Source organism: Rosa rugosa, chromosome 3 (genome assembly GCF_958449725.1).
Source record: "Rosa rugosa chromosome 3, drRosRugo1.1, whole genome shotgun sequence".
Lineage (NCBI taxonomy): Eukaryota > Viridiplantae > Streptophyta > Magnoliopsida > Rosales > Rosaceae > Rosa > Rosa rugosa.
Genome location: NC_084822.1, coordinates 44,742,943 through 44,770,182, shown reverse-complemented (window position 1 = coordinate 44,770,182; position 27,240 = coordinate 44,742,943). Strand labels below are relative to the sequence as shown.

The window sequence follows — 27,240 nt, the reverse complement described above, 5'->3', positions numbered from 1 at the left end:
TTATGTTTATATGAATTAAGATTAATGTTTTGATAATGGCAAATAACAGATTATACAATCACAATGACAGTATTAATTAGGGGAATATGCATGTATTGCACTCGTACAAAAGAGTGTAAGAGTACGAGGGAGGGTTAATCTTTCTTATGTTTCAATTAGTGTTCGTTAACCTTTCTTAGGTTCCAATTAGTGTTAATTAGATGCAACTAACTATCTAATCTGCTAATCAGACCAAAAGAACAAAAACTATATATATTTGAAACGTCTCTAAGATTGGGTTTTTGTCCATTTACCTCATTTCTACAGATTTTTTTCCCACCTACCCCATTAAGTTTTTTAAATTTCCCTTTACCCAAAACACTCTAAGAGAGTCTTCCCTAATACCCCATAAAGTTTTTTTTTTGTTTTTTTGTTTTAATACCATTTTACCCTCACCCATGTGTTACTTAGAGAGAGAGAGAGAAAATGGAAGAGAGAGAAACCATAGGAGACTTCGCTGGAGCCCCGTCACCGGTCGCTGGATTCCGGCCAACTTTCATTGGAATCCAGTCACCGGAATCTGGACAACTTTCGCCGGAATCCGGTCACCAGCCGCCGCCGACCGAACTTTTCTGAAAACCTCGCCGGAGGTCCCCAAAGAAGTCGTCGAAGATTTCATTAGAGCAATTAAACTCACGGTTCATGCATTAAGTTTAAAGTAAGAAATTCAAGCAATTTAACAATTTCCGTAGGAATCATTAAGCCACCACTTAAAGTCTTCTCATGCTTACGGATTCAAGAAGTGGTCAAGTTCAAGTTTCTGATTCATTAGTTTCCTAAACATGCTTTCTAGGTGACTAAGCTAGCAAACACATTTAGTAAGCACTCAAGTTTAGAAGCCCATAAATTCAAAACATGCATAAACCTCAAAACACATGGAAATTTACATTATTTGCACATAAGTATCCAACTACTCACAACACATGTTATTACAAATACAAGTTATAAACATCAAATTAAGAGAGAAGAAAGAGAAAAGGGAAGAACTACCCACGGGTTTGACTCTTGGTGGAGTCAAATCAAGATGTCAAAGATCCCACCTAGCTCTCTAGATGTAAAATGATGAGAGAATCAAGGTATGAGATTTTCAGTTTTTACAACCCAAAACACCATACACGTACATCCACAAAACTCAAGAACAAGCAAGAACAAATGCTTGAGTATGTGAAAGCACGTGTTGTGATTGATCTAGAGTGTGTATTAACTTTGGTTTTGGTGAAACCCAAGTGCCTACACACCTATTTCTCACACAAACTTAAAAAACTATGAACTAGACCTCAAAACTAGAGAAAAACTATGCTAGAACTAGAGAAATGGGAGCTTTTGATGTTGGAAAAATGAGAGAGTAGGAGGGTGAACGGTTTTGGAGAGAGAGAATGTGCTATTTAAAGGCCAAGATAATTCAAATCAAGGGTGGAGATCAAAAGGAATCAATGGTTAGATGTAATGGACAAATGTGTAAGCATAAAATGTGGATCTAGTCTTTAATTCCACATAAAAATGACTTATAAGCCCGTAGATATTATGGTAGAGGGGATAAAGTAAGGGTAGGAGAGTCATTGTGCAAGGAAACAAGACAATAAATGGGAGACAAATGTGTAAGATGTAAGAGGGGAGCTACTTGTCATCTTTAAAATTTTGAATTTAGAAACAACCTACACCACATCTTCCCACCTAAAGTCTCTAACCCTAGTCAACAACTCTTCCTTGTCCTCCACACACATTCTTGGCCGGCCAACTTGGCCGGAAATGGTCGGAATCCGGCGTTGACCTGCGTTTACCCCCTTTTTCATCCCTTTGCGCACTTTCTTCTCTTTTCTTCCTTCAATTCAATCTCCACCAAGACTTCAAAATTGGCCTTTTCTTTATTCATAAAAAATGTTTCTCCATGAGTGTAGATCATCCTGATAAAATTTTAGGGATTAGTTCACGGTGGTTTGGCAGGAAATTCTGCCGGAATCTATACAGGTCCGGTTTTGCAGTTTTTGTCTTCTAGTGCAGAAACTTGCACTGATCTTTTAAAGGCCTTCCACTCCGAAAAAGCTCTTTTACTATTCATATGAAATAATCTTCAGGATGTCTATAATGTCTCTGTAAAATTTCAGCGCATTTGGTCAGGCTGCTGCTCCTCTCTCCTTGCCGGTTTCTTCTTATCGGAGTAGGAAAATGTGCTAAAGTTGAATTTTTACTGCATTTCCAAGGTTCTCTATCATTTCCTAGCATGATAAGGAAAACATAATAAATAAATATAAAAATAAGGGCTAAAGTCTGTTTAGTCCCTGTACTATGCCTCTCTCATCGTTTCAGTCCCTGACATTCCAATTTAATCTGAAAAGTCTCTGAGGTCTCAATTTCCGTCTAATAGGTCCTTTCCGCGGGAAATTAGGAATTGGCCTTGGGTGAAATGTCCAATATACCCCTCAGTTATTTCTTTTTTCTTTTTTTTTTCCTTTTTAATTTATTTTTTTCCTTTTTTTCTTTTTCCTTTTTAATTTCTTTTTTTTCTTTTTTGTTTTTCCTTTTTAATTTCATTTTTCCTTTTTTTATTTTTATTTTTTTCCTTTTTCCATTTTAATTTTTTTTTTTTCTTTTTCCTTTTTAATTTCTTTTTTTCTTTTTCCTTTTATTTTTCTTTTTTTCCTTTTTAATTTCTTTTTTCTTTTTCCTTTTTAATTTCTTTTTTTCCTTTTTCCTTTTATTTTTCTTTTTTTCCTTTTTCCATTTTAATTTCTTTATTCCTTTTTTTATTTTTCTTTTTTCCTTTTTAATTTCTTTTTTCTTTTTTCTTTTTTCTTTTTTCTTTTTTCTTTTTAATGACCATCGTATTCTGCTGCATCAGTAGCGCCACGTCGGCAAACCAATGCAGATCGACCCGAAACCCCAATTCTTGTTCTCCACGCCAGCGGCCATTTTTCTTTTCCATCACTATTCTTCTTCTTCACTTCTGGTTTTTGTCAACTTGGCCATCAAAAACCACCATTTCAACCAAACCCAAAATCCAGATCACCATTTTGAGCAAGACCCAAAAACCTCAGAATTTGAAAAAATGGTAGTTTTCAGTGAGAAGTTAAAAAATGGTAATTTTCAGTGTAAAGTTTCCAAATTGAGGCTTGATGTGGAGAGAGAGAGTGGGATTTGAGTGGGAGAGAGAGAAGTAGGCTGTGAAAACAATAAGGGAGTGGTTTAGCTGCGAATTTCCGAGCTGATTGGGAAACAGATGGGTTGTGGAGTTTGATCGGAATGGGATTGGTGGGTTGAGGAAGTAGAAAGTAGGCAAAACGAAAAAGAAAAAAGAACTTAAAAAGGAAAAAAAATTAAAAATGAACAAGAAAAAAAGAAGAAATAGCAAAAAAGAAATTAAAAAGGAAAAAAAAAAGAAATTAAAAAGGAAAAAGAAAAAAGAAATTAAAATGGAAAAAGGAAAAAAAATAAAAATAAAAAAAGGAAAAATGAAATTAAAAAGGAAAAAGAAAAAAGAAAAAAAAGAAATTAAAAAGGAAAAAAAAGAAAAAAGAAATAACTAAGGGGTATATTGGACATTTTATGCCAATTTCTAATTTCCCGCGGAAATGACCTATTAGACGGAAATTGAGACCTCAGGGACTTTTCAGATTAAATTGGAATGTCAGGGACTGAAACGATGAGAGAGGCATAGTACAGGGACTAAACAGACTTTAGCCCTAAAAATAAATACAAAAGTTAAGAAAAAGTGCAAGATTAGGGGAATAATTACTAGGTAATTATGGACCTAACAATGCGTCCATACCGTACCTATTATACCTATGCTAACTGGAGGAGTTGGGTAAAACACCTGACTTTCAGGTGACGATTAAAAAAAGGTATGTAGTAGGTATGACTTTCAAGTTCTAAAATTTTAATGCTTACTATTTTTTTTTTTATGCTATGAACTCATTAGTTACCTACTTTATGTTTTCTATTTTTTTATTTTATTTTTTGTGCGGTGCACTCAATGTATGCAATGAAATATTATTAAGAATTTAGTTCGTATAATGGTTTATTAGTTGCATACCTACCATATAGGTTTGTTCGACTATACGTCTATACCATACCTATTATACCCATGCTAACTTTAGGAGTTTGGTACCTGACTTTCAGGTGACGATTAAAAAAAATGTAGTAGGTATGACTTTGAAGTTCTAAAACTTTAATGTCTATTGATTTCTTTTTTATGGTATGAGTTTCATTGGATACTTGTTCCAAATGTATGACATTTAGCGATGTTCATGGCTATGAGTAGGTTGTTTTATGCCATGAGTTTTTCTTTAATATCTTGTCAAAAGGTATAAAGTCTTAGATATCTCATACCTATGTCATTTATTGGTTACATATTCTAAATGTATCTTATTTAATATCATGGCTATGATATAAGTTGATTTATGCTATGAGTTTTTTCAATACCTTGTTAAAAGGTATATAGTTTTAGATACCTCATACCTATGTCATTTATTGGTTACTTGTTCAATGAGTAAATGTTGAAATTAACTATCAGTTGTCATATATGAATTACTCATTTATTTCTTTCCACTCCGAACCAACTCTTTCACTCTTCATAAGAAATAATATTCAGGACGTCTAGAATGTCTCTGTAAAATTTCAGCTCATTTGGAGTTCATTTGGTCAGGCTGCCGCTCCTCCCTCCTTACTTAGCTCGGTTTCTCCTTACTGGAGTAGGAAAATGTGCTAAAGTTGATTTTTAGTGCATTTCCAAGCTTCTCCATCATTTTCTAGCATAATAAGGAAAACATAATAAATAAATATAAGTAAACACAAAAGTTAAGCAAAAGTGCAAGATTATGTGAATAATTACTAAGTAATTATGGTCCTAACAATGCGTCTATAACATACCTATTATACCTATGCTAACTTGAGGAGTTGGGTAAAACTAACTTTCAGGTGACGATTAAAAAAAAGTATGTAGTAGGTATGTGTTGGATCACAATTCATATACATATTTGTGCCCTAAAATATGGAAATTACTTGTTCTAAAGTCCAATTTAATGTTGACTAATCCAATTATATGTTTTGTAGAAAATCTTGACAAGAGGAGAAGAAAGTGAAATTTCGGCAAATTTTCCGTGCACCACCACTTTTGGTGGCACAAGTGGCGGCGCACCACCACTCTCGGTGATGCCATGTATTTTTCGGCCATATTCATGGAGGAGCAAGGAGGATGAGTACCATAGCATCTATTCCATTACATCCATTCACCATCATTCTATCTTAGCCAAATTCCAAACCTTTTGTTTCCAATTCAACCAAACACTCCCTATTACCCAAAAGTCCACCATCATCATCACTTCAATATCTATCATGTGTTAGGCTTAATCACCATCCCTCACTCATCATTTCCTACTCTAGCCTACACCATCACTCCCATACTCTTTTCCTTTTTTTTTTTGAGATCTATTACTACTCTTATACTCAACTTTTTTGCTCAATTCAAAAACCTAGCTGCTATCTTGACTTCACAACACCATTTTCACATCCCTTGCCATCTATTTAGGCACCTATTCTTCATAAGGAAGACACATCACCCACACTTAGCCATTACGTACATCTTCTTCTCTCTCTATTCTCTACACAATCCACTAGCATCTCCTCCACAAACCTCCATCACCACCACCTTCAATCCATAACCTCCATTACCACCACCACCAAATTCATCATTCTATTAACCCATTTTATTTCATATACATAAAGCTTCACCACTCCACCATTTCACCACTAGATCATCTCTATATCACATATTCCATCATCAAGCTTTGAAGAAGAAGGAGAGGAGTCTAGCATTACTTGAGGAATCATCATCACAATCACCATTAGCATCATGTCAATGCTTTCATGAGTTCATCTACACCATCCTCAAGTTGATCATCACTAGTCACTTCTCTATCCCTACTTTTTAGTTTGATGTTTATAAACATGTTGAAGCTTATGTATTTGATTATGAGTGAGTAGTTAGTTTGTTGAGGCTAGGGTTGAAAGCCCTAGCCAATCTTGTATGACTTTGATGTAAATATTATGTGTGATACACTTTTCATTAACACCTTAACATGCTAGTTTTGTTGAACTTCAGGTACGGTTGGTCCAAATTACATTTTAGGCTCATTGTTACTGTTTTGTTGAACTTCAGGTGTGTTTTGTTGGGTCAAGGATTATTCTTTTATCATGAGATGAAATTGCAGTTTGTTTTCTAATGTATACCTTGTAATGTTTGAGAGTAGAACAACTAATCTTTTTTAGAGATAGATTAGTATGAGAATGAAACTGGTTGTGTAAACTTCTCCATGTCTATCTGCAAAAGTTTGCCTAATTTGTCATCATACTATCTGTCTTATTAAGCTACTTGTTCTTATTTTTAGTATCCTTGCTGGGTTTGGAATCAGGTCAGAGGAAGAAGAGGGTTGCTAGCTACAAGGTGTACACTGTGGAGGGAAGCTGAAAGGGACTCTCAGGAAGAGCTAATATGGACTGCTTTTAAGGAGGAGATGGAGGTGTCAGAGAGGCTGGAGAGGGTGCAAAAGGCATTGGAGAATGCTGTGGAGGATATGGACTTGATGATGAGGCTTTTGGATGAGCTTGGTAAGCTTCAGAATCAGGCGCAAGAGTGTGACTTGAGTATGGTGGACGCCAACATTAGTAAGTTGATGCCGGAACTTGGGTTTGCGCCTGAGGATGGGGATAGGTGGGTGGCTTCATTTAGTAGTGGTTGGCAGATGAGGATGTCACTTGGGAAGATTTTGCTTCAGGTATATAGTTTATGTTTTAGATGAAAAATGTAGTTGTTGGAATGTGAGTTATAGCTTGAGTTTTGCTTGATGGCTAGATGAACAACTTTCGGCATGCTTTCTGTGCTTGTTATTGTAGTTTTCTGTATCCTGTTATTGCGGAAAAGTTGTCATGGTGAATTGTTATTAGTGGTTAACAAGGAAATTGCTTGCTTGTTTCTGATTAGGGAGATGCTATTTCAAGTAATATTTCACTACAAAAAAGAATTCAATTCGCTTCACTAATTTGCATCGGCGTTTAATTGCCATTGCTAAAGCTTACTCTTTCGCGACAAAAAAATTTGACCGTCGCAATTGTATAGAGATTTTGCGACCGTATTAACTGCCGTCGCCCCTAGTGGTCGCCAACCACTATGAATTTACTTCGGCAAGCATTAGCCGTCACAAGTTTTTAACAGTTTGCTACTGCAAAACACTTGCCGTCGCTTTAGGGTGGTTATCTGAACGATTCTATCTCTTTGATTAAAAGAAAACTTCTTTTCTTTCTCTGCGCTGCTCTCTTTCTTCTTTGACCCCATGACTCCATCTCGATCCGACACTGATGATTACTTTCAGATTTCCTCTCTAGATCTGCCAAATTTGTAGCAGAATGTAACCACCGACTAATTGCTTTGATTTCGAACCTGTCAAGTTTACCAGGCTATCTACAAACCAATCGTTCCTCTCAAGATCCTTCCTCTGGGTGAGAAACAAAAGGAAAAGGTCAGTACTATGTACATCTGTATGTCAAGAGTTCCTTTTAAAATCTGTTAATTAGATTGGGTTTTCATATTATGTGAACTTTCACCGAATCTAATATCAAAATCTGATAGGATACGTTAGGGTTTTAGTCTATTTTGAAGATCGAAAGAGCTGCGAGCTCCCTTTGTAGTTCCGCTTAAGAGATTTAGGTTTTTCTTTTGGGTCCGGTAATTGTCTCCCTTAATTCTCAGGTCTGGTTGTATTTGGATGTGAATATGGTCTCGATTATTATGGGTTTTGTTTAAAGTTGTGGTCTTTCGATGGATATTGGGGGTTTTAGATTTGTGGGTTTTCCATTGTTTTGTTTTTTTGTGAAATTGGGTTTTGGGTTTGGTTTGTTTGATCGTCGATTGTGGAAATTGAAATGAGGGTATGGTTTTTGCTTGATTGTTCATGGTTTCGGTGATAAGGGTGTTTGTTTGTTTATTATTGTTTGTTTGTTTGATATGTCAACTGCTGATGTCAAGCAGTTAGCCTTCCTCTACAAAGAATGGAATTGTGGATGAATCGACATCAAATAGAGGAATTCGGTTTTTCTTTTCAAAACATGATAGAGAGATACAGATATGATAGATCGGTTGTTCTGGTTTTTCTTTATCAATTCAGAGCGATAGAGAGATACAGAGAGAGAGAGAGAGAATAAAGGGCTGTAGGTCTTAAAGACAGACTTTTAGCTAAAATTTCATTTAAAATTCTTATTAGATCATCTTTTAGGTTTGATTTTCTGATTAAATTTTTGCCATGCTATTCTTCCATATTTAAAAGTTGTATTCAGTTTTTGTTTCATCAGATAGATGAATAAATTCAGAGAATTGTTTAATTGTATTCAAAATGGGTGAAAGTTTTCTCTTTTTTTCCTTCTTCTTTCTGCTGAAAATGGCAGGCAGTTGTTGGCATAAGTTCCTTTTGAATGATCAGGACATGGAGGGTCTTCTTTTTGAGTAGGGAATGTTGTCTTAGGTGAATCAAATGGTTTCTTTGAAGAGACCGATTTTGATATAGAAATAATTTTCTGTTGAACCTTGGAAGATATGAACTCAGTTTTTGGAAGGAGATTTGGTTTTCCCTGTTTTAATTATCTCATTTTATAGCTGATTTATACAGAGATTGACATTGTTGCAGTATTAGGTTGTATTGTTGTTCTTCATATATTGCGCAAATCATCCTATGTGCTTCACATGAAATTGGTTTACAAATTATAATTATGAAAGATAGTCATCCCAAATTTTAACCAGATTATATGTGTTTGAGTGCAGTGATGGGACCAAAACCAATGTTGAGAGGAACAAAGAGGAGTACAAGTGAACAGGCAATTGGGCAAAGAAGAAATAAATCTATGTTGTAACATTTTAATATTTTATTTATTATTGAAATTAAATTTGGGTGAATTTATTTGTGTGTTTAAATTCTGAATTTATTTGTGTGTTTAAATTCTGAATTTATTTTGAATTTTATTTTGTAACTCATGGTGTTTTATTTTGATTTATTTTGGGTTTTAATTTTTGTAACTTATGGCATTTGGTTACTACCCTATTAATTGTAGGGAGTGTCCTAAGAGCCTATAAATAGCACCATTTGTTGCATGCTAAAATATATCAAACTTTTACTCAACTATTCACCCATCAACCTTCTTTCCAAAATCCCCCAAAAGAGTCTTGTGTGTTTTTTGGCCAGAGAAAGGTGTTCTTTTGGTGGAGCTTTGGGTTCCTCCAATTTGTGCAGATTGGTGTGAGCCATACAACTTGTTGTTGGGCTGTTGTATCCTGGAAGGGACAAGTCAAGAGATTTCTGGTGCACCGGCATTGTTCCGCAGAGGGTTTGAATCTCCTTAAAGAGAGCGAGATACCCGCGCCTCAGCCTTTTGTCAACGAGTTTCTCAAGAGAAATTATAATATTTTATTGTAATTTCGCCAACAATTGTTGAGAAATAATGGTTCAGCTTTGAAGTTAACAAATGTCATGTTGATTGATTCATGTGCTCCCTCTAATCTTTGGGGTGAAGCAGTTTTAACTGCTTGTTATGTGTTGAATAGAGTGCCACATAAAAATACAAAAATTACACATTTTGAGGTGTGGAAGGGGCATAAACCAAATTTGGGTTATCTTAGAGTTTGGGGTTGTCTAGCCTTTGTGAGGTTAACTGACCCTAAAAGACCAAAATTGGGTGCTAGAGCTACTACTTGTGTTTTCGTTGGATATGCTTTAAATAGTACAGCCTATAGATTTCTTGATGTTGAAAATCATGTTGTGATTGAATCTGGTGATGTAATTTTTCATGAAGAAAAATTTCATTTTATCCAACCTAGTTCTTCTTCTTCTAATTTACATATACAAGAAACTTATGACAATGAACCTAGAAGAAGTAAGAGAGCTAGAGTTGAAAAAGATTTTGGCCCTGACTATTATGTTTATAATATTGAGGAAAATCCTATTTCTTTACATGAAGCTTTATCATTACCAGATGCAATTTTCTGGAAAGAGGCTGTGAATGATGAAACGGAGTCTCTAATTTCTAATAATACTTGGAAATTAGTAGATTTACCAACATGGTTTAAAACCATTGGGTGTAAATGGGTCCTTAGGAAAAAGCTCAAACCAGATGGAAGTATAGATAAATATAAAGCTAGACTTGTTACTAAAGGTTTTAAGCAAAAAGCTGATCTATACTTTTTCTCCGGTTACAAGGATTACATCAATTAGATTATTGATTGCTATTGCTGCAATTTATGATTTGATTATTCATCAAATGGATGTGAAAACAGCTTTTCTAAATGGTGATTTAGATGAAGAGATCTATATAAACCAACCAGAAGGTTTTATAGAACCTGGTCAAGAGCACAAGGTATGTAAGTTATCTAAATCCCTTTATGGTTTAAAGCAGGCTCCTAAACAGTGGCATGAAAAATTTGATTCCTGCATGATTGAAAATGGTTATAAATCAAATGAATGTGACAAATGCATATATTATAAATCTTGAAAAAATTCACATGTTATTATTAGCCTCTATGTGGATGATCTGTTAATTTTTTGCTCAAATTTGCATGTAATTGATGAGACAAAAACTATGCTTAAGAGCAATTTTGATATGAAAGATCTTGGTGAGGCTAATGTTATTTTGGGCATGAAAATAACAAAAACGTGTGATGGTATTTTTCTTGATCAGTCACATTATATTGAGAAAATTTTGAAAAAATATGATTATGTTGGCCACAAGCATGTGTCTACTCCTTTTGATTCAAGTGTTCACTTATTTCCTGTTGAAAGTGAAAATGATGTGATTAATCAAAAGGAATATGCTAGCATAATTGGCAGTTTGCGCTATGCAACTGACTGCACTAGACCTGACATTGCATATGCAGTTGGAGTACTTAGCAGGTTCACAAGTAAACCAGGTAAAGAACATTGGCATGCAATTGAGCGTGTTATAAAATACTTGCTTGGTACTAAAAATTATGGATTATTTTATAAAAAATATCCTGCTGTACTTGAAGGCTTTTGTGATGCCGATTGGAATACTCTGTCAGGTTATTCTCTCTCTACCACTAGTTATATTTTTACATTAGGTGGATGTGCTATTTATTGGAAATCAAAGAAGCAAACAATAATCTCTAATTCAACCATGGAAGCTGAACTTATTGCTCTAGCTTCAGCAAGTGAAGAAGCAAATTGGTTGAGAGATTTATTGCATGAAATTCCCTTGTGGGAAAAACCTATACCACCTATATTGATTCATTGTGATAGCACTGCAGCTATTGGTAGAGTAAATAACCGTTATTATAACGGTAAATCCAGACTTATAAGAAGAAAGCACAGTACTGTGAGATCATATTTGAGTGATGGAATTATTAATGTGAATTATGTTAAATCATGTGATAATCTTGCAGATCCTTTAACTAAGGGCTTGGCAAGAGAAAAGGTCTGGAGTACATCGAGGGGGATGGAATTGAAGCCCATATCGTCATGAGCCATATATGAGGACACCCAACCTGGTGATTAGAGATCCTAAAACCTGGGTTCAATGGGAAAAACGAATCATAAGGTGGCCGTAAGAAAAATGCACTATATTTTCTTACTCATCCCTATGATGTAAGTGCATTAATCTTGTAACGCATATGAAGGTTGAGTTCATTAAAACTCTTAATAAAATCTGTAGCTCATATGAGTGGGATGTCATAGTTACAAGAGCATCCTTGATGGATTTTACCTATATGAGTGTGAGAGTGGGGCCGCTCTCTATAAGAATTGGGCTTATTCTTGAAATATACTCATGAAAACCGGGATAAGCACAAGGCCGTAACGTGCTGGCTAATAAAGCTCATATTAGCACCTGAATTATTATTTATGAGCAATAGTTCTTATTTCCCTTTAAGCAGTTGTAGTTCAAGTTTGAGACCACTATCAACTCTGGAGTAGGAATTACTGTTTCACTAAGTGAAGGTTCAATGCAGAGCACACCTTCATGACGCATAATGGTTCGTCTTTGGCCGGTAATTTTGGTTTATATTTGTTTTTAAAATATTAAAATGAGTGGGGGAATGTTGTAACATTTTAATATTTTATTTATTATTGAAATTAAATTTGGGTGAATTTATTTTGTGTTTAAATTCTGAATTTATTTGTGTGTTTAAATTCTGAATTTATTTTGAATTTTATTTTGTAACTCATGGTGTTTTATTTTGATTTATTTTGGGTTTTAATTTTTGTAACCTATGGCATTTGGTTACTACCCTATTAATTGTAGGGAGTGTCCTAAGAGCCTATAAATAGCACCATTTGTTGCATGCTAAAATATATCAAACTTTTACTCAACTATTCACCCATCAACCTTCTTTCCAAAATCCCCCAAAAGAGTCTTGTGTGTTTTTTTGCCAGAGAAAGGTGTTCTTTTGGTGGAGCTTTGGGTTCCTCCAATTTGTGCAGATTGGTTTGAGCCATACAACTTGTTGTTGGGCTGTTGTATCCTGGAGGGGACAAGTCAAGAGATTTCTGGTGCACCGGCATTGTTCCGCAGAGGGCTTGAATCTCCTTAAAGAGAGCGAGATACCCGCGCCTCAGCCTTTTGTCAACGAGTTTCTCAAGAGAAATTATAATATTTTATTGTAATTTCGCCAACAATCTAATTGTATTTTTTTTGGTGGACATCAGTATAATGCAGCTAAATCAAAGAAATCGAAAACAGTAGGTGTATTTTATGTGTTCGGAAATGTTAATGTATATAAACAGTCTTAGCAAAATTCTTTTTTTCACTGCAGTTAGGTGCGGGATTGATTTCATCTCTTGGTATCTTGGTTAATTAATTGTGTTGTCTTTGTATAATACTTGGCAGAGAACTTAATTGGGAAAGGTGGGCAAGCAGAAGCTCACATTAGCCACCCCAATGCTGTTAAATTGCTTGGATTTGGCATCAATGGTGTTTGCAAACAGAGATAAAGACAATATTTTAGCAGGGTAGATGGTGACAACCTCAACTCTTTCATTTTTGATGTGGGATATGTATTGGATCTAAATTTGTAGTTTTTGATTTAGGGATTTATACGCATATTACTTTATCCTTTGCTGCTTGCTCTGGGCTCATTTTGGTGCTTAGTCCCTTAAGGAAAATACGGAAGTTATATAAATTTCACTCCTCAGTTTTGCTGAAATTGCTTAAATGTATACTGTGCTTTTGGTTGCATTGGTTGTGTCACTACTCAGTAGCTCATTGTTTTGTTTTTGAATGATAGTAATAAGCTTTTGGTGTTCCTGTTCTGTTTTTGTTGAATAGGTCTAGCATAATAGTAGGTTCTACAATCTTCAAGGTCCTTAATCAAACAAATTTGGTTTACTGATTTTATTGGCTATATAAAATCACAGACTAGAATCAAGTATCAAGCTTTGTGATTGAAAGTTTGAGACTTTAAGTTTGGACATTCTCTGTAACATAGTAGAAAAGTTTAGACTTGAATTTTATTGAAACTCTTTTTGCAGGCTTTCGTTTTTGATCTTCAACCTTAAGATCCTAAAAAAGTATTTTAGTTTGCAGGATGATAATGAGTATTCCCTTTCAAAAATTTGGAGTAGAGACATACAGTGTTGAAAAGGGATTCACTCTCGGATTACATTTTTGCTCTGAATCCCTATGTATAAAACCGACATCTCCAGCTGCTTTCCAATAAGAGATGCCTCCATCAAAGTCACCATCTACTGTTACGCAATATCAGGCTTATCCATCACAATCAACATCACCGAAGACTGGGTAAAATTTTCCATTCATACAATCAATTGATTTCAATTACAAAATTATCTACCTTCATCTTTCTACGTAGATTAATCAATTGATGTCGAAAACTTTGTTCCCTGTGATAATATATTTTGCTGTTCATTCATTTGTTCTTTGTTATTGGATGGGTTGACTTCTCATATAATTGCTAAAAGGGTCTTTGCTATTTTTTTTTTACTGAGATTAGTCTGAAAAGGTATTGTATATGATGATACTAATATATTTTTTCGCTTTTAATTGGTAAACTTTCAGTTCCTAATTGAAGAATAGTAGTGATATGAAACGTGATTTGATTTGTATAAGTGATAGTACTTAATTTGAATCCTTTCTATAGAAGAGTTTACACCATATCTATCTATGTCAGCTAATAGCTTTAAGCAAGAATGTCATGCCTTATTGTAATAAAATGCAATCACTGTTTTTTGGTCTACTGGAAAGAAGCATATGAGGGATCTCTGGTTGTTGCAACTGGTCTAATACTTGGGTTCATACTAGCTGATAGTATAGCAGAAAAATAAACATAAATTTGGAATATACTAGATAGTAATGTTTGTTTATTTATTCAGGTTGTCTACCTATGATCTATCTGAGCTGCAAATTGAGGGTGATGCAAATTGCCAGGTATAGCGACTATAGCCATAGGCAGAGTAATACAAAATAATTTGCACACAAAAGTCAAACATACTGCACCTATGATTTGTAATATACTGAGTTAACATGCTGCAGTTTCGAGCAATAGCTGATCAGTTTTTCGCAATCCAGACTACCATAAGCATGTTAGAAAGCAGGTATGACTGATCAAAGGCATCTGCTTCATTTCTCATGTTAGCTCTTTCCCGAGATAGGCATTTCTCTGCCTTGCTTTAGTTACTGTTAGGCAAAACTAATACCAGAATTTTCAAAACAAATAAATAGTCTTTGTGAGCTTAAGAGTTTTACACTATGATGGAAGGCAAACATTTATCAGATATTCAAGTGTTTTTTCACTTATCTCAATGTTTACTTCACCGCTAACAGATCACTTTTAACTTGCTTTCAGACACTGCAATTTCTGGGTTGCTTTAATTTCACATTTACCACACATGTGATTTAACATATATCCATTATTTCAGAAATTAGTGATCAAGACAAGGAGCATCGAGTTCATGCCATTCTATCTTTCTCCTGTAACCTTCTTGATCAGTCTCTCTTTCTTTGCATACAGACTTTTCAGAGAAGATCCATTCATATATGTAAGTATTGTGTTTCCTGCTGACAAAAACCAATTTTCAATTCTAAAGTGCAAATTTCAGCAGTTAAATTATCGCCTTAGCTAGGCAGCAAACACATCTCACTTTATTTTATTTCTTGGCAACAGTTTACATTTCAATTGGCAAAATAAATATACATTTACAGTTCATCATACTCTTCTGATTCACATTTTCTACAAGTCTAATTCTCTGGTTGATTATCTAGGTTTGACGAATCTGTGAATGTCAAGCAGCTTGAGAACATATTGTGATCCATGTCAACTTCCACTATCGGATAGTCTATCCGCAGCAAAGTGCGGGCACGCTTTCTAGTTTTCTTTTGTTCTTTGGTTGATGATAAGTGTTGTTCAATTGATCAAACATGTTTATCAGCTATATATGTATTTGAATCTGGTATTCATGTTTTGGTGCATAAAATTTATTATTTGGCTTCTTCTGCTCCAAAGATAAAAATCTGGTATGCAAAATTGCATGCCAGGTTTTTTTTTTATCAATGATATGCACTTTGCGACGACACTGTTGCCGTTGCCAAAGACCTGACTACAAAATTGTAGATGGTGTAGCCATTGCTCTTTGCGACGGCATAAATACCGTCGCCAAAATTCATGTGACAGCGTAATTACCGTCGCAAATAGCAATGGCGACGCCACCAACGACATCGGCGACATTGCCGTCGCCGTTGGTCTTTTGCGACGGCAATTTGGCTTTCGGCGACGGCCTTGCGCCGTGGCAAATTGAATTTTTTTTGTAGTGTTTGGTTCTTTAGCCATACGATACATGCTTAATCTGAAGCTGGTTACTCTAAATAGCAGTGTTATCATGATTGCATTTGGGCTACCTTGTTATTTTTAATCTGTGAGATTTAATCATCATTGTGTGGAAGTGGCTATCAACTGTATGTTCAACACTATTCCTGTAAGATATGCTAATGTGCAGAGCACATGTATCTTAAAATGTATATTGGTTTAGCTGTTGATCAGAGTATAATGGCTTTATCTTCAGCACCCTGATTTACTACTCCTGTAAGATATGCCAATTTCTCATAACTTTGTCATTATGTTCATGCCTCATTCATCAAAATGATTAAGTAAACCCTTTGACATATTAAATCAATTTCAGTGGGAGAAGAGAGGCAGCAGCCAATCCAAGCGGATATTGATCAAGTGCGAAATGAGTGGGGGAAGTTTGTTGTCAACACATATGTGCATGAGCCATGAAGTAGCACGCATGTTGCTGGTCCATTTTTGCTAAGGAAATCAAGTGCGAAATGAGTGGGGGAAGTTTGTTGTCAACACATATGTGCATGAACCATGAAGTAGCACGCATGTTGCTGGTCCATTTTTGCTAAGGAAAACATCTTTTTTGTGCTTCTCTGCTGCTGGTACATTGTCATGCACCATGTGTTGCATGTTTTGGAACAATAGATATATATGTATCAGCATTTTGATGTCCCAAGTAGATGGGCATGCACTAGAATGCTTTTCTTGTTTAAAATGTTGGGTTCAATGATTAGTTTTTTTGCAATGTTTATATTTGATGGTTTGCAATGTTTATATTTGGTATGTAAATGGATCAAATGCACAATTTAATTCAGGAATAGGATATGTTCAAATAATCAGACAACATGATACATACAAGGATAACTGCCCGTTGTCTGAATGGCCAAAAAATGCGGACAAATCACACCGCAATCATTCATATCACACATCGGTTTTTACAAAATCATTGTCTTCTAATCTACACTCACGCAACAGAAGCAATTAAACACTGTTGTCTCAAAGTTAATTAGACAACAGAAGAAATTCAATTATGTTGTCCCAAAGTTAATCAGACAACAGATATAGTTCAAGAACTGAAGTTTGAATATCAGTCAGACAACACACAGAATAAAAGTTTGTTGTTTGAAAAGCTCAACATACAACAGCTTCAAAACTAGCACTGTTGTCTGAAGGCAGCGCTGCATCTGTTACGCAGCTGCGCCTGGCATCTGCCGAGCCACCTGCCGAGTATCACACAACAGGTTTAACACATACTTGTTGTCTGTATGTTTCTCAGACAACTGTTTTCCACCGCTGTCTGAATTTTCAACAGACAACGGCTCGCTCTACAGCGGGTGGCACTCCAAATCACACAATAGTTTTTGTCTATCGTCTGATAAGTTTTTTTGGCATAGTGTGATGATTAAAAAAAATGTAGTAGGTATGGCTTTCAAGTTCTAAACTTTAATGCCTATTGATTTTTTTTTTATGCTATGAGTTTCATTGGTTACTTGTTCCAAATGTATGACATTTAGCTAAGGATTTAAATATCGAAAATGAAAATATCGCCGATATTTCGGCAAAAATATCGTTTTTTGACACGGCGGTATTTATATTACTTACCAAGTTAGTTTCGTTCAATATTTTGCAATATCGCGAAAATATAGCCAATTTCGCAAAATTTCACGAAATCCGACGAAATTATCGCCATTTGTCGCGATATGTGGGTTAGTTAGAAAATATTTTGACCAAAATAGAAGCCAAATTTTGACGAGGTCAGGGTTCGAACCTGTAAAATAGGCCCACGTCCTTATCCAATCCGACTGGACAACATTATAACTTATAAGCAGCAATTTTTTTTTATATTTATTGTATCTTCCCTCTATGTTTATAAATATTCTAGTTTGGACCCAAAATGAGCATTTTGGCCTGACAAGGCGTGTCTTGGAGAAATTGAGCCAATGTCAGTGGCTCAAGCTATATATTGTCGACAAGTTCGAAATATATATTTAGAGGCTAAATAAAGCCTACTATGGAAGCATGGAAGCATGAAAAGTCAACTTTAGCACATTTTCCTATTTCGGCTAGGAGAAACCTAGCTAAACAAGGAAGGAGGGGCGGAAGACTAACCAAATGAAATCTAAATGAGCTAAAACTGTCCAGATTAATTCTAGTCTAGACATCCCAAGGATCATTTTTTATGAAGAGTGCCAGAGCTAGTTTTGAGTGGAAAGCCTTCAAACAATCAGTCCAATCTTTTGCAGAAGCAAAACTGGAAAACTGGACCTATAAGAGGTCCAGCAGCGTTTCCGGCCCAACCACTATATCAAAAGCTCTGAAATTTTACAGGATGATCTACACTCATAGTGGAACATTTGTTATGAAGAAGTCATGGTCAAAATCTAAATTCTTGATGGAGATATAATTGAAGGAATAAAGGAGCCGAAAGTGCTTCCTTATCTCCAAAATTCATCATTCCTTATCTCCAATTATGCTTCCTTATCTCCTTATCTCCGAAATTCATCATTCTTTATCTCCAATTATGCTTCCTTGGAAAATTCTACAATGTGTTAACGTATGACATGCATACAATTGCCTTAAAAGTTGTAAAATGAGTCCTCAAAATAGTAATATTAGTCCTCAAAGTGGTAACATGAGTCCTTAAAGTGGTAAATTTTCTTAGTTACCACATGAGTCCTCAAAATAGTAATATTAGTCCTCAAAGTGATAACATGAGTCTTTAAAGTGGTAAATTTTCTTAGTTTACCATTTGAGTCCTCAAAATAGTAATATTAGTCCTCAAAGTGGTAACATGAGTCCTTAAAGTGGTAAAAATAGTTGATGTATGAGAAATGTTAACATACCATAGCTTTACCCATGCTTCCTTATCTCCAAAATTCATCATTTCTTATCTCCAAAATTCATCATTTCTTATCTCCAATTAATGCTCCACTATCATTTGTTTAAGGCCAACTACTTTGGCATGGTAGCCTATAAATAGAGGTTACAATGAAACACTTCAAAACACACAATTCACAACAACAATCTCTAAGATTATCCAAGCCTCTCTAGAGAAACCCCTCTCTAAGAGCAACTCCTCTCTTTCTCTTACCGGTGATCACACTCCAGTCCTAGTCTTCTCAAGAGCCGACTGTCAGTGCCACCAAACCCTCTGTCAACGTGCTTCGGTCCTAGTCTCCTCAGGAGCCGACTATAGTACCGCGACCACAACGGTTACGGAACCAGCCAAGCAAGGGTAACGCCCTCGCAAACCAACCAAGCTAAAGTCACGCTTTAGCAAGTTCTCTCTACTTCTCGGTGATTTCACTCTGCTTAACCTACAACGTTGAGTATCGACTTGGTGACACAAGACAAAGTCCTCCAGCACGAGGCACAAAGAATCTTGCGACGAGGTTGGTGCTCTCCTCGTCTACAATCGCTCAAAAGAAGTCAGGTCAAGGGACACCCCTAACGACAGCACCCGAACGGGTGCTGGCACGCCCGCGCAGAAAAGAGACTGTTGACCAGCTGCAGCAAAATTGGAGCCAAACAATTCTAATTATCTATTTTCCTAACTAGTTAGAAATTTTCCTATGTATTTCTATGAACCATTTTTTGCTTGCTCTGTTTGTTTGAATTCCAATGTTTATTTTAACATATCTATATAATTGTAAAATATTATTATCAACAAAATAATTAACTCTCCTAGTCTCCAATATTAAGTTATTTTTGAGACTTGTCATGCAAAATTTCATATATTTGTTATGTATGTGTATCTTACTATACTCTAAATTACTACAACTCATTATACAATAAAGTTCATTAAACGGTTTTTTTTTTTTTTGAAATACTATTGTAGATAACTAATTGTGTAAAAATGTCATGAAAATTCATTAATGATTTTCATGTTTTCTTCTAAATTTCCATCATTTTTTTTTAAATTTACTGAGATCGAAATTTCCATTGAAATTTTTATTTTTTGGACTATCGATATTTCCTCGATATCCGATATTTTAGTCCTTGCATTTAGCTGTGTTCATGGCTATGAAGTAGGTTGTTTTATGTCATGAGTTTTTCTTTAATATTTTGTCAAAAGGTGTAAAGTCTTAGATGTCTCATACCTATGTTATTTATTGGTTACCTATTCTAAATATATCTTATTTAATGTCATGGCTATGATATAAGTTGTTTTATGCTATGAGTTTTTTCAATACCTTGTTAAAAGGTTCTATGAGGTTAAATTCCATGTACTTGGATAATTATTTGATTCACAAACCAAATATATATGTATTAGTTCTATTCAACCATATTGGAATTTAATTTCCTATTACATCGTTGCGAAGTCCATGCATCTCTGAATTGTCTTTCCATACAAACACAAACATGAAGCAACAAATAGACAAGCAATTAGGAATTTGAAAATATAATGAGAGGCTAGAGGGAACCCCCCAAATAAAGAAAAGGACAGGAGTGCCCTCACTTCGATATATGGAGGAAGTGCGAGTGTGTTGAAGATATATGATGCCATGCACCTATTAGCGAGAATCTCTTGGGAAGTCCCTTCTGTCTGTTTGCTTCCTCCTCTACTCCTAAAAGCCTTGCAACATTTCCCATCTCTCAATCTCTCTTTTCTTTTAATTTCATTTAATTAGTCTCTCTTTAAATCTCTCGCCTAATCCCTCCACCGCATGCACCCAGCCTACCTTAACCTGCTTCCTCTACTCTCTACACCCAAACAACACACTCACCCACACCCAACATCATCATCATGTCTTCTCATTCCACCCACCACCTCTCTCTCTCTCTCCCACCTTCTCTTTCGCTCTCTTCATCTCCTTTCTCCAACCACAATCAACCTAAACATTTACCGGGTAAGTCTTTGCCCATTTAATTAATTGAATCTTTCATAGTCATGTACCTCTGTTTTCTCTATCTCTTTCTCTTCTCTCAGCTGTGTATTTAATTTCCCTTATGAACTCCGGCCGGCTTGGTTTTTCTTCTCTTTGTTGTTTATCTGTAATTCCGGCCGTTAGAGTTTTGTCTGTGTTTCTTTATCAGAGAGAGGCCTGAAACATCATGTGCTTCTGCTGTTGAATCTTGATTCTCTCTCTAAGTCTAGTCTCCTTAATATTGGCAACCTTGTGTATTTCTCTATCAGTAACTGCCACCTCGGGCATCATTAATCATTTATATTTCCACTCTTGTCTTTTCCATTCACAATCACCACCCTTTTAATTTTCTTAGTTAACTACAGGTTAGAAGTGAATTGTCATTTACCAATCTGTACCATCGTTTACAGGTGGTCTTTGGTTGTTCGGGGTTAAAGACAAAAGGGTTCTTCCCTCAATCTGCAATGCGGTTTCCAAACCTCGCACCAAAGGTAAGTATTCGATTCTTTTCCATTTCCACCTTTTCAAAAGATAAGCTAAAATTTAAAGTACCTCTTTACTTTTTTTCTTAAAAATTTTCTACCATATATCAAATAAAATTACACACTCCATTCTTTGTCCAGATTATGCAGACGTGTTGCAACCAGTGATAAAGTGGCGTAAGAATCATACGATCGCGGGGGATGACACACAACAAGATGAAGAGGCTCCTCCTACCAAGGTCCTTAATTGATTACTCTAATACATACTTACATACTTAACAATCTTTAAATGTGGCCCAATTAAGAAAGGATGAAATCAGCTGTCCCCAATATACTATCTCTTTCTGTCTCCATGCATTTATTAATCTATAAAGATTAAGAAAATATTTTCTGGTCCATTTATTATTATTATTATTATTATTTTTTAAAAAAAAAAATTTAGGACGACGACTCTGCAACAACCGAGATCATCAAGGAACATGTGGACTCCATCAAGTCCATGCTGTCTTCTATGGAGGATGGAGAGATCAGCGTATCAGCTTACGACACCGCCTGGGTTGCTTTGGTTGAAAATGTAAATGAAACTGATTCACCTCAATTCCCTTCCAGCCTCGAATGGATTGCCAACAACCAACTCGAAGATGGTTCTTGGGGCTACGAGGACATCTACTCCGCCCACGATCGGATCATCAGCACCCTCGCCTGCGTCGTCGCTTTGAAGTCGTGGAATCTCCACCCCGACAAATGCGACAAAGGTAAGGGATCGATGCAAATATTAACACTCTCAGTTGTTTGCCATCTTTTTTAGGCCGACGATAATATTAATCAATTTGGTCATTGCTCTTATACAGGAATGAAGTTTTTCAAGGAAAACCTAAACAAGCTGGAAGAAGAGAATATCGAACACATGCCTATTGGGTTCGAAGTTGCGTTTCCCTCTGTTCTGGAAATAGCTCGGAGCTTAAACCTTGAAGTGCCTGATGACTCACCTGTGTTGCATAAGATCTATGCCTGCAGAAACTTAAAACTAACCAAGTAAGTTTTTACTTTTATTCTTTTTTTTTTCTTTTCTTTTTTTTGGGTTTTCTGAAAAGTAAACCTTATCCATGCAAGTATAGTATAATGTGGTTCCCCGTCTTTATATACGCGTGTAATGATTAATGCTTGTGGGTATTGGAGTAGGATACCCAAGGACATACTGCACAAAGTGGCCACAACGCTTCTTCATAGCGTGGAAGGGATGGCAGGTCTCGACTGGGAAAAGCTTCTGAAACTCCAGTCCCAAGACGGCTCGTTTTTGTTCTCTCCGGCGTCCACTGCCTACGCGGCTCAGCAGACCAAGGACGGAAAATGCATGTCGTATCTGTCCAGAGCAGTCCGCAAGTTCAATGGAGGAGGTATGTAGGTTTTACTGACTCGATTTACTGCATGCAAGCCAATTGTCCAAGCCAAACTGTCACTTTTCCAGTATTTGCAGCAAAGGACTTGATGTTCGTTTTGTCTTGCTTTTCAGTCCCTAATGTTTACCCAGTCGACTTGTTCGAACACATGTGGGCTGTGGATCGGTTGCAGAGGTTAGGATTGTGCAGATACTTCGAGCCGGAGATTAAGGAGTGTATGAAGTACGTCGCCAAGTACGGATCCCGATATGCAGTAATTAATGACAAGTTTGTTAACTAACGTATGTATTAGCTAGTTTTCTAATTAAATTTGGGCAATAATATCATGAAGGTACTGGACTGAGAAAGGGATTTGCTGGGCGAGAAACTCAGAGGTTCAAGACATCGATGACACAGCGATGGGGTTCAGACTGCTCCGGTTGCATGGGCACAAAGTGTCAGCTGGTGAGTTTGTTTTAGGACAGGTTACAAGTATAAATACGTTAAAACTTTATCCATTTTTTGTATTTTGTTTTTTTAGTGAACAGACTAATTAATTAGATTTGTGTTTTAGTTAATTTAATTTGGTAATATGGGTGGTGCAGATGTGTTTAAGCATTTTAAGAAAGGGGACGAGTTTTTCTGCTTTGCGGGACAATCGAACCAGGCTGTGACCGGAATGTACAACTTGTATAGGGCAAGTCAGGTGGCGTTACCGGGAGAGAAGATCCTCTATGAAGCCAAGGAGTTCTCGACAAAGTTCCTTAGGGAGAAGCAAGCTTCAAACGAGCTTCTAGACAAGTGGATCATAATGAAGGACTTGCCCGGAGAGGTATATCAAAATTGCATGTTTTTAGTGCTTATAAGGACAATTTATGAGGTCATCTAGCTAGAGAGATTATTATAAGACAGTTACAATTAGTGAATTAAATATAGTGATTATCCTACAAACGCTTTATATAAGATTCTAAACTGAGACGGGTAATATTGAAAAAACAGGTGGGATATGCCCTTGATGTTCCATGGTATGCCAGCTTACCTCGACTAGAGACTAAATTCTATATCGAACAATATGGTGGTGAAGATGACGTATGGATTGGCAAGACTCTCTACAGGTATTATTTTTCTTCATTTCTTCAATAATTTCACACTATTAAATTCTTGCTCTCGTCCTATGTTTTGGATCGAGTACTGTATTTAGGTAATCAAATAATTTCACACGTACTACTAAATTCTTGCTCTCGTCCTTTGGGGCAGCTTCTTTGTGATTTAATCTTGCAATTTATTCTTATTTTTGAAAACTTTGATTCTAACGAATGTTTACTTGGTTCTTTGTTTGTTCACTTTTAGTATGCCCTACGTTAACAATAATGTGTATCTTGAGCTGGCAAAGCTAGACTTCAACAATTGCCAAGCACTACATCTCAGTGAATGGGACAACCTTCAAAAGTAATCAAACAAAACCTAATTCCTTAGTGGTCATTTTTCCTTTTCTTTTTGAACTACTTCAACGGTTCAACCATTGTTTGGAATCCAGTGAATAATGAAATTAAATGTCATATCGATCATACGTAATGCAGGTGGTACGGACAATGGAAAATTGGAGACTATGGACTAAGCAAAAAAAGTCTCCTCATGGCTTATTTTGTTGCCGCAGCAAGTATTTTTGAACCTGAAAGAGCAAATGAGCGACTCGCATGGGCTAAGACGGCCTGCTTAGTTGACACGATTGAGGCTTATTTTAAGAGAGAAACTTCTCGTGAAGATAAGAAGGCATTTGTTGATGAGTTCAAAGACCTTTCAAATATGCGAGAGTATGAAGTTGCAAGGTAATAATAAACTAGTACAAATTCAATGCATATGCAAGTATGAATGTGAACCCCCTTAAAGAATATTGAGAAGGCTTCTATTATTTACTTTTGTTTTGTGTTATAGGAGGTCGAATAGGAACAGGACTGCCGGGCAAGGAATTGTTGGGGCTTTGTTGGCGACGCTAAGCCAACTCTCATTGGGCACAATGGTGCTACATGGCCAAGACATTACCCAATCTCTACGTCAATCTGTGAGTTCAGAATTGTTATTCTAGTAACACAGTGCCAATCAACCTCTAGAATATGATTCAGATAAATATCACGTCTATGTATCATAGTTCCACTAATACTATTGTTTTCTGTTTTCGATATTATTTTTTTGATTAAATATAGTGGGAGAAGTGGCTACTGAAGTGGCTAGAGATAGGGGGAAGGCACCGAGATGAAGCTGAGCTACTAGTAGAAACGATAAATCAAACCGCTGGCCTTTCACTAACTGATGGGTTGTTGTCCAATAATCCAGAACATGAGCAGCTTTTTAGCCTGACTAACAAAGTTTGCAATCAACTTCGTTTTTGCCAAAACCAAAAGCACAAGGTTAGATATCATTGATAGAGACTATCTATGTTATTTCGTTTTTTTTGTTTTTGGTCTCGGACTGTCTGTTGGATTGAATGAATTGGCTAGTACTTGACATATTTTCTTTTTATTGTTTAAGATGAACAATAATGGCAGCTGCGGAACAAAAATGAACATGACTGCCAAAGCAATAGAATCAGACATGCAGCAGCTTGTGGAATTGGTGCTAAAATCTTCGGATGGCGTAGAATCCTTAATCAAGCAAAGCTTTTTCTTAGTAGCAAGGAGCTTTTATTATTCGACCTACTGTGACCCTAAAATTATTAGCCACCACATTGACAAAGTACTCTTCGAGAGAGCAATTTGATGAATGTTCAGAATGTAAAATTTGTCTCATTAGGTCATTGTAGATGTTCTAGATCTCTTTCTCCCCTCCCGCCTCCTCCTTTCTCTCAGTTTCTCTCTAGGATCAATGTTATTCTGAACCACAGTTTGAATAAAATTAAATAGTCTGAAGTTTCTATGTAGTCCACAGAATTAGAGTCTTAATTAAGTACTCTCAGATAATATTTGATGGAGGCTTATAGACTTTTAATTAGTTTTAATTAGGGAGGCTTGGAGGCCTATAAACTTTTGCATTATTATGTACACAGCCCAAATGATTGTAAGTTGTACAAAAAATATTTAAGCTTCAAGACAGAGGCACAAAACACACACACCCCTAATGATTATAAGTTATGCGAAATATTTAAGCTAAAAATATAGAGGCACAAAACACAGAAGCTGATGATTGACATATCGAATGAGTGAACCATCCTTTTCTGAAAATCATACCCGTGGCAAACCAAATGAAAAACTCGTAAGGGAGAAGGATACTTATAGTTAAGCATTTGCAAGATGCAGAAGCAGCACTGATCGCTCTGAACGATTATATTTACAACATATCAAACACGGCACAAAATTGAAAAAACTTGAAACAGGTATTCCAAAGGACCCAACACAATTTTACCCCCAACTTTAAAAATATCCCAATTCAATGACAATCAGATTACATGTAGGATGGTTTGAACAAATGTAGTTAGCAGACAAATACAGATGGCGAACCCACATAGACTTGTTTTGTACGGAAGTTGGTGCTCTTTTAAACGTGTTGGTGTAATGGTTTCCTCCTAGGTGTAAGCAAGTTAACAATGGCAGACAGCGTTGCATACAAAGACATGATGAACCAGTTTGTGGTCTTCAACCTCAAGTGGAAATTCATCAAATCCCACATCCTGATATTTGGTATTGTTGGACAACCACTTGCCCGAAATGAATAGTGTGTATATATATCAAGCATGGTGTGTACATATATCAAGCTAACACCGTCACTCATGTGCAACCTTATCTTGCACATGAAGAGTAATATATACTGAAACGAAAGACACTGAGGATTCAAATCCAAGACATTTTCCGGCAAATAAGTCTACAAAATATTACACTAGCGTTGTAAGCCAAAGACTTGTAGCTAAAATGAGCTAACAATTATTACCTTTAGATATAGGCAGCAAGAAGTCAAGAACTATAAATAAGAAATTGCTTTTAGCTGCGCATGCTAGGGTCTACCAAAGCAAGGCAAAAGGAAGAGAGCTAGAAAGCAAAGCACATATATACATGGTTGGGCAGGCATCATGATCTCTCTGCATTCTCTGCAGGGTAAACTAAATCATGTAAAGGGTCTGCCAAAAAAGCACTTGACGATATTATGAGATTTGGAAGTGGAAGTGTGATACTCTGATTTCACATATTCCATGACAAAGTGGAAAATAAAGACAAGGAGATGGGCTTTGAATGAAAAAGCAGAGTACCAGACATGAAGATTTTGGAGTGTCAGGACAGAAGAAAGAAAGCAAATGACTGTGTTTTGGATAGAAACCAATTTTGGCAAAGGGAGATCCCCCCAATCTTCATATCACTGCTTTTGTGATTTTGATGTTTGGTTCAGTTCCTAGATCACGACGAGGGCACGTGAGGCAACTGCACTGCTTCTTGGTGGTTTAAGAAGTGACCATGTTGCCCACAACCCTCCTCAAATGGTGGGCCAGCACCACCACAAGCAAAAGTAGTAACAGTTGAAAAATAACAAATTTTCATTAGGTGATACGAAGATTGATTCAGTGGCTCTCTCACGGCTCCAGAAATTTCAGCGACACCCCTTACTTTTTAGTATGGTGACAGCCTGACAGAGAAAGGTCGCCATTTCCT

The 27,240-nt window shown here is 36.2% G+C and overlaps 3 protein-coding genes across 25 annotated transcripts; all 3 read left to right on the top strand.

Annotated features, from left to right (window-relative positions):
- The first annotated feature begins 5,186 nt into the window (after positions 1-5,186).
- LOC133739860 (ABC transporter F family member 5-like) lies at positions 5,187-9,434 on the top strand. Of its 14 annotated transcripts, none has more exons than XM_062167676.1 (5): positions 5,193-5,926; positions 6,137-6,193; positions 6,447-6,809; positions 7,480-7,550; positions 8,846-9,433. In XM_062167676.1, exons 3-5 carry the CDS (start codon positions 6,549-6,551, stop codon positions 8,892-8,894), a joined length of 381 nt encoding a protein of 126 aa, XP_062023660.1. In that variant the 5' UTR covers positions 5,193-5,926; positions 6,137-6,193; positions 6,447-6,548; the 3' UTR covers positions 8,895-9,433. The 14 variants fall into 14 exon arrangements, 12 of the variants coding, with proteins under 12 accessions (XP_062023660.1, XP_062023657.1, XP_062023654.1 ...); XM_062167673.1 differs by having other exon boundaries at positions 5,193-5,940; XM_062167670.1 differs by having other exon boundaries at positions 5,193-6,010.
- A 3,426-nt stretch (positions 9,435-12,860) lies between these two features.
- LOC133740275 (bidirectional sugar transporter SWEET1-like) lies at positions 12,861-15,500 on the top strand. Of its 8 annotated transcripts, XR_009861097.1 has the most exons (6): positions 12,861-13,044; positions 13,612-13,824; positions 14,415-14,469; positions 14,575-14,636; positions 14,961-15,080; positions 15,304-15,500. XR_009861097.1 is itself a non-coding variant. In XM_062168206.1 (5 exons), the coding sequence occupies exons 2-5, from the start codon at positions 13,748-13,750 to the stop codon at positions 15,307-15,309; spliced, it is 258 nt and encodes an 85-aa protein (XP_062024190.1). In that variant the 5' UTR covers positions 12,861-13,044; positions 13,612-13,747; the 3' UTR covers positions 15,310-15,500. The 8 variants fall into 8 exon arrangements, 6 of the variants coding, with proteins under 6 accessions (XP_062024190.1, XP_062024185.1, XP_062024189.1 ...); XR_009861096.1 differs by lacking the exon at positions 14,415-14,469; XM_062168206.1 differs by lacking the exon at positions 14,575-14,636.
- A 4,894-nt stretch (positions 15,501-20,394) lies between these two features.
- Positions 20,395-25,593, top strand: LOC133735263 ((-)-kolavenyl diphosphate synthase TPS28, chloroplastic-like). 3 transcript variants are annotated; one of them, XM_062162665.1, is made up of 15 exons: positions 20,395-20,727; positions 21,156-21,236; positions 21,369-21,466; positions 21,670-21,982; positions 22,079-22,262; positions 22,410-22,624; positions 22,741-22,849; positions 22,959-23,071; positions 23,212-23,438; positions 23,606-23,721; positions 23,957-24,055; positions 24,187-24,435; positions 24,542-24,668; positions 24,811-25,014; positions 25,136-25,593. In XM_062162665.1, the coding sequence occupies exons 1-15, from the start codon at positions 20,625-20,627 to the stop codon at positions 25,361-25,363; spliced, it is 2,466 nt and encodes an 821-aa protein (XP_062018649.1). In that variant the 5' UTR covers positions 20,395-20,624; the 3' UTR covers positions 25,364-25,593. The 3 variants fall into 3 exon arrangements, with proteins under 3 accessions (XP_062018649.1, XP_062018648.1, XP_062018650.1); XM_062162664.1 differs by having other exon boundaries at positions 22,741-22,861; positions 25,136-25,591; XM_062162666.1 differs by lacking the exons at positions 20,395-20,727; positions 21,156-21,236 and having other exon boundaries at positions 21,377-21,466; positions 21,837-21,982; positions 22,741-22,861; positions 25,136-25,588.
- The last annotated feature ends 1,647 nt before the right edge of the window (positions 25,594-27,240 follow it).

What these genes read in the sequence shown, in the direction of transcription:
- LOC133739860 (XM_062167677.1), top strand. Translation starts at nt 6,549, where the DNA reads ATGGAGGTGTCAGAGAGGCTGGAGAGGGTGCAAAAGGCATTGGAGAAT. An exon ending in TTGGGAAGATTTTGCTTCAG is followed by an intron (nt 6,810 to 7,479) that starts GTATATAGTTTA and finishes GAACCTGTCAAG; the next exon opens with TTTACCAGGCTATCTACAAA. An exon ending in GTGAGAAACAAAAGGAAAAG is followed by an intron (nt 7,551 to 8,845) that starts GTCAGTACTATG and finishes GTTTGAGTGCAG; the next exon opens with TGATGGGACCAAAACCAATG.
- LOC133740275 (XM_062168201.1), top strand. Translation starts at nt 13,748, where the DNA reads ATGCCTCCATCAAAGTCACCATCTACTGTTACGCAATATCAGGCTTAT. An exon ending in TCAACATCACCGAAGACTGG is followed by an intron (nt 13,825 to 14,414) that starts GTAAAATTTTCC and finishes TTATTTATTCAG; the next exon opens with GTTGTCTACCTATGATCTAT. An exon ending in AGGGTGATGCAAATTGCCAG is followed by an intron (nt 14,470 to 14,960) that starts GTATAGCGACTA and finishes CCATTATTTCAG; the next exon opens with AAATTAGTGATCAAGACAAG.
- LOC133735263 (XM_062162664.1), top strand. Translation starts at nt 20,625, where the DNA reads ATGTCTTCTCATTCCACCCACCACCTCTCTCTCTCTCTCCCACCTTCT. An exon ending in AAGAGGCTCCTCCTACCAAG is followed by an intron (nt 21,467 to 21,669) that starts GTCCTTAATTGA and finishes AAAAAAATTTAG; the next exon opens with GACGACGACTCTGCAACAAC. An exon ending in CCCAATCTCTACGTCAATCT is followed by an intron (nt 24,669 to 24,810) that starts GTGAGTTCAGAA and finishes GATTAAATATAG; the next exon opens with TGGGAGAAGTGGCTACTGAA.